At 38.6% G+C, this 17,597-nt stretch overlaps 1 protein-coding gene across 1 annotated transcript in view; it reads right to left on the bottom strand.

Annotated features, from left to right (window-relative positions):
- Window positions 1-17,597, bottom strand: part of RAB2A (RAB2A, member RAS oncogene family) — an 88,499-nt gene that overhangs the window by 49,371 nt on the left and 21,531 nt on the right. Inside the window, exon 2 of the mRNA XM_026516433.4 lies at window positions 7,057-7,128. Coding sequence (XP_026372218.1) covers window positions 7,057-7,128 — 72 coding nt within the window. The remainder of the gene's footprint in view (window positions 1-7,056; window positions 7,129-17,597) is intronic.

Raw genomic sequence — 17,597 nt, 5'->3', positions numbered from 1 at the left:
AATATTATACAAATGTTCTTTGAGGTGTCAGTATTTAAAAGGAATGTACTAATGTACAAAATCCTACATAGGTAGGTATTTAACTCACTGGCTAGAGCCTTTTCATGACTCTATTGTTTCTAGCCACAAACTATAGAGAGAGGAATCCTGTTTTTCCTTTCATTGTCATAGGTGAGCTTTTAATCACAACCCAAAACTGCATTGTTCACTGGGACTAAAGATTTCAACCCAATGCATAATGTCAAATCTGACAAACAACAACAACAAACAACAACGAAAAACTAGAAATAGACCCTTGGACTGATACCAAGCTTGGACAGGCAAGGCCAGCAAAGGCAAGCAGATGCTCCTTCTTGGGAACTGACATCTTGAGTGGAGGGACGCAGATACGACAAGTGACCGGCATGCATTCTGTCCCAGCAGATGAAAGGCCAAGAATAGCTCTGCTGCTGTAGGATGGCAGCTATGGCTCCCGCTTCCTGGCCCCTCAGATGCTTTATTCCTGCCCACTCCGAAGTCCAAGGTTTCCTCTTCTGCAGGTTCTATATAAGACTCCAGGCATTCTAATATATCCCCTTTTGCTTAACTTCAGCACAATTGCGTTTTGGTATGTTTATCTCTTTATTCAAAGTAATAAAGATTGTTTGAAACGTCTGATTTCAGCTTCAGAACCATAACACTTTCTCATTTACCTACTTGTAACTGGGCTCAATGCGGGTTTTACCTTCGTAGTCTATGTGGCAAAAGAAAATACTAAAACCTAAACCTAAATGTCCTGTTAAGACTCGGTAACACACAAAAAACCGAAAACCTTATTTCTCTTCTGCATTATTAAAAATTTTTAATCTTTTTCCTTAAGTATATACATATGCTTGAGAATTCCATTTTCCCTATCTTTTTTTCATGGGATAAACCATCATCCCCTATGCCCTTGAGGCTCTCTTCCCAGATACATTTTCAATTAACAGCCAATTTGGCTGCCAGAGAAACTGTCTGTGGAGCCAAATGCAAAGAAGGCCTCATTTACCTGACATTGTTAGGGAGCGATTCTGATTTCTTCAGATATGTTATTCACTTGCAACCTTCCAGAACAAAATACTCCGAGTGTAAATACATATACTTTTTAACTCTCTCTAGATGATTATCATCCCTCATAGTAAGGACTTGAAACCTTGCAGAGTAACCATTTATTGAGTACTCAATGATCAATACCTACTAACTGTGGGACCTTGGGCAAATTGTTAAATCTCTTCTGTGTCATAGTTTTCTTATCTGTAAAACGGTATTAAAGATACCCATCTCCTAAGATTAAGAGTTTTCTACTTTAAAGGGTTACTACACACAAGATACAACAGTGTTTGGCATACAGTAAGTACTCAGTATGTGTGAGCTATTATTATTATTATTTCATACTGTACACCAAAATTTCTAAACCACCACTCACATAAACTAATGATGACAGCCTGTTTGAGAAAGGGCCCCCTATCAGAGCCAGGTGATCGTGGGGGCTGCCAAAGCACAGAGCAGAGGTAGGCCAGCAGGAGAACATACAGACTTGTTCCGGGACCTAGCCATTACAGAGGTTCAAAACAGAGACTTGTGGGAAGAAGGCTTTATTCCCCTAATTCTAGAAACACGGGGAAAACTAAATATTAAAGAGTAATATCCTTAATTTTCTATGAAAAATGAACAGCACAGGCCATACTTAAAGGTAAACCACTAGAGGAATTCAAATTACAGAGAAAATGATTATAATGCCCTCAACTTGTAAATTATTCTAGAGATTTTGGTCACAAATTACAAAAATAAAACTAAAAGGTACAAATGTTAGCTAAAGAAAAAATTATGACTTACAGATAAGACCAGTCTTCCCAGAGTGCGCAAACTAAGTAAACAAAAATAATGAAAAAAAACCCCATTCACAATAGTAACAAAATCTATAAAATACCAAAATAAACTTAAAAAAAGCACAAGGCCTGTATGAAGAAATTTGTAAAACTTTACTGAAGGGCATTTAAAAAGTTGTAAAAAATGAAAACACATGTGTACATAAACAGGTGATCTTAATATACTAAAAACATAAATTGTCTCCCATAAATTCAATAAAATTCTTCTCAAACTTTAAAAGCCTCACTAAAAATTTTGCCATTTGGCAAACTGGGACTAAATTTTAACTGGAAGAACAAATTCACAAGAATGATCAAGAAAACTCAGAAAAGGAAAAATGCCAATCACATATTAAGTATACTACAATTACTATAAATACCAGCGTGGTATTTTCTCATGAAATAGAAGGGGAAAAAACCCCAAGCAAAAAATCCCCCAAAACATAAATGGAATTAGATTAGAGAGTCCCCAAATAGGCTCACTTATATACAGAGATTTAGCATATGATAAAGGTAATAGTTCAAACAGGAAAGAAAGATGGCTTATTTAATTAATGGTGTGGGGCCACATCTTATACACAGATTAAGGAAAATCATTTACATGGCTATATACTAGATAGGGTACAAATTTATAGTATTCGAAGAATAATTAAGAGAATATTATGTAAATTTTGTATTGGGGAGTCTTCCTTAGTAAGGCCTGAAAGCCATAAAGAAAACCATCAAAGGATCTGACTAACAAAACAAAAACCAAACTAGTACTAAGAAGGGGCAAAGATAAAAACAAGCAATTCAAAGAGAAAAGACATAGAAGTAGTTCTAAAACATATAAAAAATGCTCAGCCTCACTAAAAATTCAGGAACTGGAAAGTAAAAAAAAAACACTTTTCTCTCTCTATTTCACGAAGAGTTAAAAACCTATAAGCAGCAGTGAAGGGCAAGGATGAGCAGAAACAGGTATTCTGTTCAGCACTCTGGTGGAGGGAGTGCAAATCAGAACACCTCTGTGTGTTTACGAATATATTTTGAAACTCTAGAAGGCGACATACACACCACTGGTTGATGGAGGGCCAAAGGCAAGTCATACGGGGAATTTAACTTTCTCTGGATTTTTAACAATGTTTTCATAATAACCACACCCTGTCAAGAAAATACATTTACATTTAATTATTCAGATAACATAGACTTTCTGAGATCTAAATTAGATGTTCACAGGTCCTCTAAGCTACCTTCCTAGTTCTTGGCAATGTTATTTTAGCTAACTCTAGTTAGCTCAGAAAACTGAATCCCAAATAAATGAGGTGTGTTTTTAACTGATTTGTGGGAAACCAGGTACAAGAAATAATGCTTTGACTCTACCACTTTTTCCCCCAATGACTCCTCGCAGTCACTTTTTATAGGATGGCTCGTTTAAGGACTAGGGGGAGATAGGTAGGAAGGTATTAACATACAAATGGCCTGGCCTCTAGATCAGTGTCTGTCAAATTGTCCATTAGTAGGTAGCCAAATAAATGTAGTGGGAATTAGTGGGCTGTAACTAGAGTGATTTCTACACAATGTAATTAAACAGCATTAAACAAATGCACACATCAAGCACTGTGATGTTAAATGTTATTTTCCGAAGCTTTCTCCCCACATAGTATATTCTAAATTTAGAAAACATTTATAGGGCCTTTATATGTACCGGCCCTGGAGATACAGCAATGAACAGAACAGATAACGCTGCTATCTTGAACTTTACTTTTATACTGGTGGGAACCAATATTCACTTACAATCACTGGTATAAAAAGTTAAGGAGAAAAATAAGTCTAGGTGAGAGGATGGGTATGAGGGTGTGTGTGCGTATAGATACACTTGTGAAGATCTAGCAGGAAAATAATCAGGAGCTATTTGGATCACGTTAAGTTTGAGATGCCTAATAGGCATCTAAGAGAAAGGAGATGTTGAGGAAGCAGCTGGATATGTACACATGGGGAGGAGAGAGCTTACTAGAGTGAATTCAAAAATGAAGGGAGGAGAAAAACTAGAGAAAGAAAATACGAACAATTCTTTCTGAGGACTTTTGCTAAAAGAAAACAAAAGGATTGAAAGCTGGAAAAGATAACAGTCACAAAAAATAACAATCAAAAAGGGAAAAACGAATTGACACCTGGGAGAAAAAAGAACTGCTGAAGCAGTGTTCTTGAGCAGGCCTCGGCTAGCAACTCCTAGTTCATCCCCGTAGCAAGGAAAAGGCGGAGTTTATGGGTGCAACACAGGTTGGTGGGTCTATGTGGTGCTGGAAACCTGTGAAAATGGCTCTTCTGCTTGCCTCTATTTTCTGAAATAGAGACCGAGGTTATTATACGAGAGTGAAGATAGGAAAGGTGGTGCATGCTTAAAGAGCAAGAAGGTATAACACAGTTGTACAGGACAGCAGAAAATGAATGGACTGGAAATAAAGTGTAATTGTGAAGCAGTTAGAAGTCAGCGTCTAAGAAATTAATATGAGATTAGTTAGCATGGCTCTGTGTTTTTCTCCAAGCAGGACGGAGTGGGTAGTCAGATTTAACTTATGGGTTAGCCACAAGAATGTGATGGAGCAAAGGGGATTGAGGGTGCATGCAGCAGTGATTATAATGACATAATTACAGTGGCTAGAATTAAAGCTGGGTAAGGAGAGAAGCAGGACCACCAGAGGGGTGAGAGTAGAAAGACAGCAGGATCAATGGATTACAAATAAATGCTCCATGAATGGATGGAGCAAATAAATCATTAGTGTTAGCAACTAGAGGGTGTGAGTTGGAAGGATGGGAAAACAGTCAAAAGGCCAGATACATGAAACTAAGATTCTGGAATGCTTCCAGATACTGGTAATGACCAGGTCCTGGGTGTGACAATGGGAGTAAGTAGCTGAGGGAGAGGAGAAGCAGTAAAGCAAATGAGAGGCCAGGATGTGTGTGTGGGGGGTACGCTCACATGTATGCAAAAGTCAACAATACAAAACAAATTCCTAGCTGGGTAATCAATATTTAAAAGCCACTGCTCCAATGCTTCTCAAAACTTTTCATATGAATCACTGGGAGATCCTGTTTAAATGCAGGATCTGACTCCGTAGACTCTTTAACAAGCTCCCACAGAACACTCATGTTGCTGGGTCAGTGCAATAGGCTTGAACACACCTTCTGAGTAGGAAGGTTCTAGTCTAGACCTTCAGCGTAACTGGATCCAGGAAGCTATTCGTAAACTGCTTCTTTGATTCCTACATTAACAATTCTCACTGAGACAGTAGTCAAAGGGTAAGGTGTATTTCATAGACTCATCCTTGTCTTTTACTTCCTCTGTTCCCTGTTTAATACTTTTTAGTCATGACCTGACCTTAGCTTTTTCTCCTTCTTCTATTCATCAGGCAAAGGAAAGTATGCAGCAGAACAAGATAATGTCTTACACCCATTTCAGCAACCATTCCAATGTTCTTTTAAAACAAATACACGCTAATAACCTGAAAAATAAATTGCCGTGATGGCAGTCAGGGTCCAATCAGAAAGACAGAAACCACATTTAAATATTTAAAACAGAGCGAATTTAATGTAGGGAGTTAGTTACAGGAAAGAAAGAGCTACGAAGCTCAAAGAAGGGACGGTGAAGAAGCCAAAAGATTAGCACCGGCAGGAAAGTGCTACCATCCCAAGGCTGGGGGAACAAAGAGAGAAACTGGTGTTGGCAGACCTTAAGAGCCAGACCATCAGTGGGCCTGTCATCACCAGAGGCTGGGGGTAGAGCTCGGAGGAAATAGTTAATTAAGCCAGGCAGACAGAGAAAAGAAGATGCTTGGCTTCCCTTTGCTTTTAGCCTCCAACCTCCCAGAGCTGCCCACCAGCAAACCCAGAGGGAAGCCAGCTGGTACAGCTGCATGAGTTACAGTTCCAAACAATCCCCTTTGGTCCATCTCCTTCTCTCTCTCCACAGGTATAGGCCTTGCTGATTTCTGACAGCAGGCTTGGGCCCGTCCTCTCCATCAGGTGTGCCATAACACATTAGAAATGTATATGAAAGCTTCACAAAAAGGGAGACACTTTTGTTTAGTTCCCTATACTAAAACCAACTGTGTGGCTAGTTGCATCAGGACTGAGTCAGGCCTACGAGAGAGCTACCCAGGTTTAGACCCTCTGGGCAAAGAGCAGATCCTACACAAAACTCAGCTCACCAAAGTCAAACTATGAAGTAAGGACCAGCATGAAACAGCAGTACCCGTATTACACTTCATTACTGTATATGCTTAAAACTAGCAAAATTAAAATGGAATCTGAATATTCCCATTGACAGTAGACACTTGGGAGAAGATTTCAATATATCCACAAAGTACATGTGGTTTGGCTGAAAACTATTAATTCATCTAAAATTTGATTGGCAAACTCTATGTTTGATTTGGTATTCTAAAAATATACAGGACACAAGAATCAACTTTCTTTTAAGGATGATTTAAAGATATCTGTAGAAAATAAGCAGTCACCGGCTGAGAAGATACACCAAGCTATCAGTTATAAGATCAATTCAGTCTTAACAGTTACTGGTAATGGTAACTGTCTCATTTATTCTTTGCAAATAGGACACTAAAAATGCCCGCTGGCAGTTTCTCTCAATTAATAATTACAAGTAACCTAGAGCATCTACCATGTTGCCAGGCACTCTTCTAATGCTTCACATTTCTTAACACTCATTTATTGCTCACAATAACTTTGTGAGACTGGTACCACTATTACTCTCATTTTACAGATAAAGGAAACTGAGGCATGGAGTGGTAACGTAGCTTATCCAGCTAGTTAGTGGCAAAAGAGACTACTCTGATTTGCCTTGATTTGAACTCTGGCAAGCTGATCCAGTCTCTGATTGTACCCCTATGCTATATTGTTTTGCAATCATTTGTTTCATCGTTAAATACAATCAAAATATTAAATATTTATGTCTTCTTGTTTTCCAACCACTTTTACAAAGTTGCATAATATTTTTACCATACTCATATACTTGTATTTTTAAAAAGTGATGAGCTTAAACTCTGTACAGCAACAAACAACTCTAGTTTCACAGATTCTTTTTGACTCATCACTAATAGAATGGACCCCTGTTAGCACATTCCATTTCAACTACCCAAAATTTCTGAATGTTTCTCATCTCTTGTATAAAACTTACCGATAGTCAGGTCATGCACTGGCTGAAACCTCTTGTCTGTAAACTGTAGCAATAAGCATGATTTACCAACACCTGAAAGTTAAAAAAAAAATTATGAGACAAAACTCACAAAAATTAAGAAACACTTTACAAAAGCACATAGAAAAGAGGCAGCTAGGGTTTCTGGTGCTCCATGAACAATCTACCAGAAATTCTTGGTGCTCTGATTTCCTGGGAAATCATGGGATTGATGATTTAGGTGGAAGGTGTTAATCAATCCCAAACACCTTTTTATCCTTTGTTATTCACTGGACGTTTTAATCTGAAACATAAAACTGACAGGAACTCTTAGGAGACAACCAAGCAGGTCCCCCCAGTAGCCCCTACCACAGTACTCTAGCAAGAGTTCATGCACTTTGTATTTTGTGTAGTAGTGAAAAAAAATTTTTTTTTTTAAGATTTTATTTATTTATTTGACAGAGATAGAGACAGCCAGCGAGAGAGGGAACACAAGCAGGGGGAGTGGGAGAGGAAGAAACAGGCTCATAGCGGAGGAGCCTGATGTGGGGCTCGATCCCAGAACGCCGGGATCACGCCCTGAGCTGAAGGTAGACGCTTTAACCGCTGTGCCACCCAGGCGCCCCAGTAGTGAAAATATTTTAAAAACAAAGTAACCTCTTTTTGTAGTTTATCTTACTTTCCTACAAACAAACTGACGGTTAAATGTATGGAATCTATTTTGCTCTATCTTCTGGCTAACACATTCAGGATCAACTCTAATTTTTTTTTTAAAGATTTATGTATTTATTTGAGAGAGAGAGAGAGAGAGAGAGAGAGAGAGCCTGAGCAGAAGGAGGGGAAAAGGGAGGGGCAGAGGGAGAAGCAGACTTCCCGCTGAGCAGAGAGGCCGGTCCCAGGACTCTGGGATCATGACCTGAGCTGAAGGCGGACGCTTCCCCGCTTCCCCGACTGAGTCCCCCAGGCGCCCCCAGGATCAACTCTAATCTGAACTGCATCCCGTCCCTCTACCACCAAATTCACTTCATTAAGGTCATGAATAACTTCCACAGTCCTAATTCAAGACAAATTTTCTGTATTCATCCTACTCATCCTCTGAGAACCGGTTACTGACCACCACAGCAGCTTCCTACTCATTTTCAGGCCTGTATCTTCACAGTTGAGCAAGTCCGCTTCCTTGAGAGCACCCTGTGCTTCGTTTGTTCTTTCACTCAAAAGCCTTCACTGAAATGCTAACTGTGCTCTGCACTTGGGCCTTCAAGATACAATCATGTGGAATGCTTTCTTCCTTACAGTCCAATACAGGTAGAAAAATTAAACACTACCAATGACAAATAATCTATATGAACTGTAATTTGAAGTAATTATAGTAACTGCCATTTGAATGGAGAGAGTACTATGGAGGAAGAGTAACAAGATTAATTTAGAATGAAGCGCTGGAGAAGGTCTTTCTGAAGAAGTGACACTTAAATTAAGCTGTTCAAGGTCTTCTAGATTAGAAACTCAATGGTGAGAAGGATGAATATCTTGCTGTCTTATGGCAGATATAAGGTAATTAATGATTTCGCTGAATGATTGGCCCTAGTGTCAAATGTTACAAAGACTCTCAAAATGCCCAGCAAACAAATGAAAGAAATGTGTGCATATATGGTTATGCTTTGGGAAATACTTTAGTTGTTCAAAGTTTTCTGAATGTTTTAACTAAAAACAAACTGGAATTTTAAAACATTTGACCTTAGTTTTCTTCTTTTTTCTTTTATCCAGGATTTGTTTTTTACATTGCAAAAGGTGTAAAGCCAAACTCATTTTATCAGATTTCTAGCTCTGAATAGCCTTTCAGATCTAGGACAGAAAGGAAATTATTTTTTAAGTGTGAAAGTACAAAATAAGTGAACATTTGAGATCTGAATCTTCAGGTTTTTTTTTTTTAAGGTTAAAAAAATTTTTTTTTACATATAATCCACCCCTCAACGTGGGGTTAGAACTCACAACCCCAAGACCAAGAGCCACAGGCTCTACCAACTGAGCCAGTCAGGTGCCAAGAATTTGTTGTTATTGTTGTTGTTGGGTTTTTTTCCCCAGATTTGGGGGGGGGGGGGAGCAGAAGGACAGGGAGGGACAGAATCTTCAGCAGGCTCCACAACCCTGAGATCATGACCTAAGCTGAAATCAAGATCTGGACACTTAACTGACTGAGCCACCTAGGCAGCCCCCCATTAAAATAGACTTTTAATTTTTATTTATTTTTCATTTTTATTTTTTTTAGGCTTTTTATTTTTAAGAGCAGTTTTAGCTTTACTAAAACTAAAAACTGGGCAGAAAGTACAAGTTCCCATATACTCCCTGAAGCACAGCCTCTTCCACCACCACAATCTACACCAGAGCCATTAACACTTGCTATAATCCGTGAACCTACACTGACACAGGATTATCAAAGTCCACGTTTACATTAGGGTTCACTCTTGGTGTTGTCTATTCTACGGGTTTCGACAAATGTATAATGCATTTACCACTATGGTATCATACAGAATAGTTTCACTGACCTAAAAATCTCCTATGCTCTGCTTATTAGTCCCTCTCCCACCCGCAATTCCTGGCAAATGGTCATCTTTTTACTGTCTCCATAGTTTTGCCTTTTCTAGAACGTCATATAGCTGGAATCAACAGTATGTAGCCTTTTCAGATTGGCTTCTTTCACTCAGTAGCATGCATTTGAGATTCCTCTGTGTCTTTTCATTTCTATTTTTAACATCCCAGATTTTCCATATATAGAAAAAAATTATAATTAATTATAAATCACATATTTTATTACCGATAAACCTCAAGAATCATCTAACAGACTGGCAATCATTTAACTGATACAAGAGCCTAAAACCCTTTCTTAACTCACAACAGAGTATGTATTGCTTTAGTGATACTTATACCACTTATTGTGACCAAGTGCTAGTTAAATATAGAAAAGGCTTGCTGTTTGGTTTTTCACTTTAAACACTCCATATGCTTTCTTCAGGTAATCAAAGGATCTTTCAAGTTAGAGGATTTGGGTAATTTGCATCCTTTGCAGGACATGTTTTATTTAATACTTGTTCTTTTTATAATATAAAATTGGCAAAAATCTCCAAAGTTTCTTTCACCAATTTTCCTAAGATCCTCTCTTAATCCTTGATATTCAGAGAGTTCTTTAAAAGTGTCCTCCATATCTTTCCTCTTGTCAGCTATTTATTAGTCTAAATATCAGATCCCCATTCATCAATGGCATTATACGGAATTCAAGCAGTGCTCCAACATTTTTCTGTACTTGATGAAATCCTATATATTTTGCGGGACTTGTAACTGCTTCATCCTTCATATTCATAGAAAATGATAGTCAAATATGTTGATTTTCCTGAGGGGAGACACTTAGAAAAGATAACAGAATGAAGCATACTTTAAGTGGCCAATGAATATTTTCATGTTATTGTAATTGTATTGTCAAAAACTTTGAAATACTTAAAATTTATGATTATCAACAGATAAACTTATATAAAGCTTCTCTCATGCCAGATATTGTTTTTAAGCAATTTACGTATATCAGCTCATTTAATGCTTAAGAACAGCATAACATAGTGGTTATGATTTCTGACTCCAAAGCCACACCAATGCCTTGGGTTCCAACCCCAGCCTTGCCAATCACTATCAACAGAACCTCAAATTAGTTATCTTCTCAGGGCCTCACTTTCCTAAATCTGTAAAAAGTAGGCTAATAATAGCTATCTCAGATGTTTATTGGGATTATTAAATGAGCTCGTGCATTAAGTGCTTAGAACAGTTATCTGGCACATAATACAATTCAATAAAGAATTCAACAAATGTTTGTTACTACTATTAATGCTATCACTTATTACTATGTCTATGTATACCTCAAGCTCCCTAAAAGCTGGAAGCACATTTTATTTATTTTTAGTTTCACCACATGTACTTCTAATGCATGCCAAAATTCAAACTTTCTAGAAATATTTGAGAATGTACTATGTTCTAAGGCTAAGCAACTAGAATATCAGTAAAGAATAAGATAAAGGCTCTGCCCTTCTGGAGTGAGAAGAGACTATGAAAAAAAATTTTTTTTTAAATGTGTATATGTTTGTATGTATGTGTGGATGGATGGATGGATGGATGGATGGATGGATGAACAGGATGTGGTAGCGCAGAGCATTATGTGTTAAGGTACAGAGAAAAAGCTGAGCAAATACATAGGAACTGGAATACTGGGGGGAAGGAAAAAGTGTGGTGTTTAAATGAGGTGTCTCTCACTGGGAAGGTGAGGTTTAAGTCAAGACTTGAGGAGGTGAGGAAACAGGCAGGTGGATTACTGAGAGAAGAGCATTTTAGGCTAAGGAAAGGGCTAAAGGGGGCACCTGGGTGGCTCAGTCGGTTAAGCGTCGGCCTTCGGCTCGGGTCATGATCCCAGGGTCCTGGGATCAAGTCCCACATTGGGCTCCTTGCTCAGGGAGGGAGCCTGTTTCTCCCTCTGCCTCTGCCCCTCCCTTTGTGTTCTCACTCTCTCTCTCTCACTCTCTCTCTAGCTCTCTCTCTCTCTCTCTCTCGGACATGTGCTCTCTCAAATAAATAAAACCTGAAGAAAAAAAGAAAAAAAGAAAAGGGCTAGAGGAAAAGCTGTAAGTGGGACGTGTCGGAGAAACTGCGATGAAGCCAAATATGGCTACATCTCAGAAGGCAAGGGAGAGCCCCGTCCCTAAGAGCTGAGGCTGCAGGCATCATAGGGCCTGATCACGCAGACTTCATAGGAATTTTAAAATTTACTTGCATTAAAACGGGCAATTCACTGGAGGGTTTTGCACAGAAGAGTAATATAATTTGACCTAAATTCTAAAACAATCATTGTGGCTGCTACATTGAGAATGACCTGTTAAGTATAAGCAGATGAGAGAAGCAGAGATTGGTTAAGGAGGCTTTCTCAATGAAGCAAAAAATGGTGTCTTGGACAAGGCTGGTAGCAATGGAGGGGTTTGAAGTGACTGAATTCGATATACATTCTGAAGCAGAGCCAAGAGAATATGTTGATAGTGTGGACATGGGCTTCAAGAGAAGGAGAACTGCATTAAGAATGGCTCCAATATTTTTGCCTGATCAAATGGAAGACTCAATGAAGATGGGGAAAACTGTTAAGTGAAGCAGGAAGGACTATCAATTCCAGTTTAGTTATTTTGAGTTGAGCTGTTTATTAGACATCCCAGTGGTACAGCTGGGTAGGTAACAGAATATATGGGTTTAGACTTAAGATGCTGAGGTTGGAGATATAAATTAGAACTGTCAGCATAAGATGGTATTTAAAGCCACAGAAAGAGAGGAACCAGCAAAAAGACATGTTTGTTTTATAAAAACACACGTTTGTTTTCTATAATTGCAGAATTAAACAGAAAGAAAACAAATACTCCTTCTACCACTGGTTTTCACTCTATATCTGGAACCTGCAAGCCTTTCAAACATCCTCTTCTCTCTCTTTCCATGCAAACAGACTCCCATGGCTGGCTTCTCACCACCACAGATGCCTTCCTTCCCCAACCATTCTATGTAAAGTAGCTCCCACTCTCTACCCATTAGAAGTTTTAGATGAAAAAAATCACCAAATCCGTATCAGGTCTCAACCCCAGAGGTTCTGACTGAATTGTCAGCACTATGTAGTGGTTAAAAGCACTACCTGGGTGGCCCTGGATGAACCACTGACCTCTGTGGTTTTTTTGCTATGTAGAAGTTTTTGAGTTTGATGTAGTCCCACTTGTTTATTTTTGCTTTCATTGCTTTGCTTTTGGTGTCAGATCCAAAAATCATCACCAAGACCAATGTCCAGAAGCTTATTGCCCATGTTTCCTTCTATAAGTTTTATGGTTTCAGGTCTTACATTGAGGTCTTTAATCCGTTTTGAGTGAATTTTTGTGTATGATGTTAGTGGTCCAGTTTCATGCTTTTGTATGTGGCTGTCCAGTTTTCCTAACACCATTTACTAAAGAGACTGCCGTTTCCTCATTGTATATGCTTGGCTCCTTTGTCATAAGTGAGTTTACCGTATACGTGTGGTTTATCTGGGCTCTCTATTCTATTGATCCTTGTCTCTGTTTTTATGCCAATACTATACTGTTTTGATTACTACGGCTTTGTAATACAGTTTGAAATCAGGAAGCATGGTGAAGCTTCCAGCTTTGTTCTTTCTCAAGATTGCTTTGGCTATTCATTCTTTGATTAATACAATTTAGTATACTTAATAATGCCACTGTTAGAGTTCCTACCATGAAGTCACCTTAACTTTTTCTTTTACTTTGGGTCCACATTGCCATCTACTCAGTAGGACAGTACTGTGGTGAGAACTGAGTACCTAAGTACCACGTGAATGCCAAACAATTACAAGTGATACTCATTAAACTACATTCCTAAAGCCCCACCCCAGAGCTTCTGATTCAGGAACTCTTTGCTTGGACCCAAAAATCAAATTAATAAGCCCTCCAGTGATTTTTTTAGGCAATGTGTCCTTCCCCATAAGAAACAATGGTGTAAGTGCCAGGTATTCTACTAAGGTTCATTTGCTTAGTCCTAATTTGACTTCCACCAATTTCAAGGTCATTTTTAAAGAACTGATAATGGCTCTGTTTCTAAAAAATCATAACACAGAGAGATTTAATTTAAAATAAAAATTTTAAATAAAAAAAGCAAAGGTATGAAAAGTACCAGAGCTAATTTCTAACCCACTGAAGAAAAGTTTTGTCCAACTATCATTCTGAAATCATAGCTGCATATTTTCATCTACCACACTTGGCTCTCAAAAACAAAATGTAACAAAAGTTCTATGAATGAATGACCTATCTCATGACTAAAAGTAACCCACTGAAGAACTGTATATTTTATTTTCCTGATTTTATTTGAGGCCTTTCTTTTGATGAGTCTGGCTGAAGGTTTATTAATTTTGCTGATCTTTTCGAAGAACCAGCTTGAATTTCACTCATCTGTCCTACAGTTTTGTTGTTGTTGTTGTGGTTTTAGAACTGTATGTTTTAAAGTCATACCCAAAAAACTGACAGACCTCCAACACAGATCATTCAGAGATGTGGTGAGCTGGCTGAGATATTAGTAGCTTATTTTGCAAACATAGAAAATTTTCTTCTTCTTTGCACTAACATTCCAAATTGAGAAACATGTAATGAAAAAACAATAAAGTCTTCTCTTTTTAAAAAGAACATTAATAAACTCAGAAGGAACACAAGCTTTACAGTTGAAACACCAGTGTTCAAGGCCGTATGTAACATTTCATAACCTGTGAACTCCAACAAATTAGATACAGAAACTATGTTCCATTTCCACATCTGTAAAGTGGGGGGGAAAATATAGTATTCCTACTTCAAAGGAATATCATAAAGCTCAAATGTGATCATTTCAAACTTTGCAAATTCAAAAGTTTTAATAAAAATGTTAAGTTGAGGATTCTTCAAGATGAATACAGCCAAGGAGCAAATCTCCCACCAAACCCATGTGATCTTGAGTTCAAAGTTTTAAATACATATTTTCTAAAATTAACTGAAGAAAATATTCACAAATCTATAATTTTCTTTTAAATAAAATGATTTCAGAGTTGTTCTTATGCTATTGGTTCTCCATACACTGTCCTCCCTCACATCTAAGATAGCAATCCTCTCGACTAATTCAATTAGATACTGATCTGGTTCCTTACTGTAGGCTGAAGGGTGGCCCCTGAAGAGATATGTCCAAGTACTAACCCCGAGAACCTGTGAATGTGATCTTATTTAGGAAAAGGATCTTTGCAGATATAATTAAGGATTCTGAGATAATTTCAGTCTGGATTTTGGCTGGGCCCTAAATCCAAAGACAAATGTACTCGTAAGAGAAAGGCAGGGGGAGACAAAGATACCTATAAAGACAGGTAAAGACTGAGTTAGGCAGCCACAAGCCAAGGAACACCCGGAGCCACCAGAAGCTACAAGAGGCAAGGAAGGATTTTCCCTGGTGCCTTCAGGGGGACAGCAGCCCTGAAGATACCTGAATTCTGGACTTCTGGCCTCCAGAACTACAAGAGAAGAGGTTTTTGTTGTTTTAAGCCCTAAAACAAGTTTGTGATAATCTGCTACAGCAGCCCTATCAAGAGTCATCTTTTATTCCTCCTCCTCCTGGGACTGTTATGTTGTTAGTCTTCCAGGCTTGTTGACGTCAGCTGTAATAATTCCTACCATCATCAGTAAAGTGCCTCAAACACCAGAAATATTAAGAGCAGTAAGGGAAGAGGAAATGGGGAATATAGAACATTTATTTGAGAAATCTGTCAGTGAAGGCTAGGAGGAAAGGTTAGAGACAGTCACTCAAAAAATATTTATGGAGTACTTACTATATTCCAGGCACGAGTAAAAATAAATTACAAATGAAATTAAAGAAAATTTCCAAGAGGATGTAGCTTTCAAAACACAAGACACCTTCTCCCTGAAAATGGAAGGTATGGAAACAAGTATGCTGACAAAGCTGAAAGAGTTGCTAAAGAATCAATAAAGTGAGGGGCACCTGGACGGCTCAGTCAGTTCAGTGTTGGATTCTTGATTTCAACTCAGGTCATGATTTCAGGGTGGAGGGATCAAGCCCTGCATAGGGCTCCATGCTCAGCAGGGAATCTGCTTCTCTCCTCCTCCCTCTGCCTCTGTCCCTCCCTCCACTAGCGTGCACACACAAATGCACACACGCTCTTGCTCTCTCTCAAATATAATAAAGCTTTAAAGAAAGAAAAGAATTATAAAGCAAAAAGGAAATAGGAAGTTGTCAGGATACAGCCCTCATGCCTTGAAGCAAATCATCTACTTCCATTTCTCTATCTTTGGTTTTACAATATTAAAGTACCCTAGGTATACTAAGTACACTTCTGGGATGAGACCAAAACCATGAAAACGATTCAAGCAGACGATACCAGTATTTCTTAAACATCTGGCTGTTTGCACATATTTATTTAGCATACTTTAAGTGTTCTTTCCCCCAAACTCAGTGACTTTGTTCTACTTAGCTAATAGCTACTTACCTTTACAACTTAACTCAAGTGGCACAACCCCTGGGAACACAGACCTACCTTCACAAAGTGAGCTAGGTAATTCTTAATACGGAGACTTCCTGTGTGTATAAAATAAACAATATAACTGTCTGTTTTCAGGGGAAAAAACAATATCCTCTGCTGTTGATGCTGGGGAGGAAGAACACTGATGGCCTTCTATGATGCTCTCACTTGCCCTGGGTGTGGCATGGACTCCAGGAAACCAAATCTCGACCTGAGCTCAAGACCAAAAGATGAACTCAGGCCTCACTGAGGAGCACAATTCATTTTAAAAAACAGGCTTAAGAAGAGCTCCAACCCAACTATTTATTCAGGCACTATTTGCTGAGGACCTATGACAGCTACATAACAGTGAGTGAAGAAGCCTTATCTTCATAGCTTATTCCGTACCCTGCATTACTTATGAAACCTCTTTGCTTTTACCTCTCCCCAAGTTTTGATTTTTTTCCCTTGCTTTTCACCCACTGTCCTTTTTCAGTCCCAGGATCCCATAGAGGACACCATATTACATTTGGTGATGCTGTTTCCTTAGGCTTCCCTTGGCTTTCTCAGACTTTGCTTGTTTTTGATGACCGTAACATTTTGAGAAGTACTGGTCAAGGCATTGTAGAGTGTCCCTCAATTGGGATCTGTCAGACTTCTCCCCCATGACTGACTGGACTTACTGATGTTTGGGAGGAAGACCATAGAGATAAACAGATTTTCTCACCTCTGTAAAAGTACCCACTATCATAACAAGGGTACGTATCACTGACATGACTGATTACTGTTGACCTGAACCTTGGTCACCTGCCTGAGGTAGTTTGACAGGTTTCTCCATTGTAAAGTAACTGTTTCCTTCTCTTTCCAAAGGATATCACTATACTCTTCCAAAGGACATCACTACGCATAACCCTCTCCTTTGGGGAGTGGACCTTACCAAAGTTTTAACCACTGACCTGTTCCTCTATGTTGTCATCTTTCACCACCATGTCCCGCTGCCCCTAGCCAATCTTCTACCCTTTCACAGTGCTTAACATTATCATGTGGACTTATTACTTTATATTTAAAAATAAAGGAAAAATAGCCTGTATTTGAAGTACTCTTCTGAAATGGAAAAATGGCTGAAAATTACCTTCATCTTTAATTTTCTCACTCCCTACAATGTCCTTCCCTAAACCCTGTTAATTCCAACTCTCACCAGTAACCACTTCTTCATTTTCACTACCACTGCCTTGGATAAGGCCTTTATCACCTCCTACGGGGACCACTGTAATAACCACCTAACTATACATGCTCCTGCTTCCTCATATGTCCTACATTGACCGCCCCAGGGATGGATCAGAAAAGAAGACAGGAGGAAAGGATTGCATTTAACATCTAGAATGTCTCTGACACTGTACTATAATCTGAATATATACACATGTGTATTTAGTTTCTAATGTTCATAACTCCAGCCTAGTACTCTTTTCAT

Source organism: Ursus arctos, unplaced genomic scaffold (assembly GCF_023065955.2).
Source record: "Ursus arctos isolate Adak ecotype North America unplaced genomic scaffold, UrsArc2.0 scaffold_6, whole genome shotgun sequence".
In the NCBI taxonomy this organism is placed as follows: Eukaryota; Metazoa; Chordata; class Mammalia; order Carnivora; family Ursidae; genus Ursus; species Ursus arctos.
Note: the sequence above shows the minus strand (reverse complement) of the source record. Positions and strands in the feature narration are given on the sequence as shown.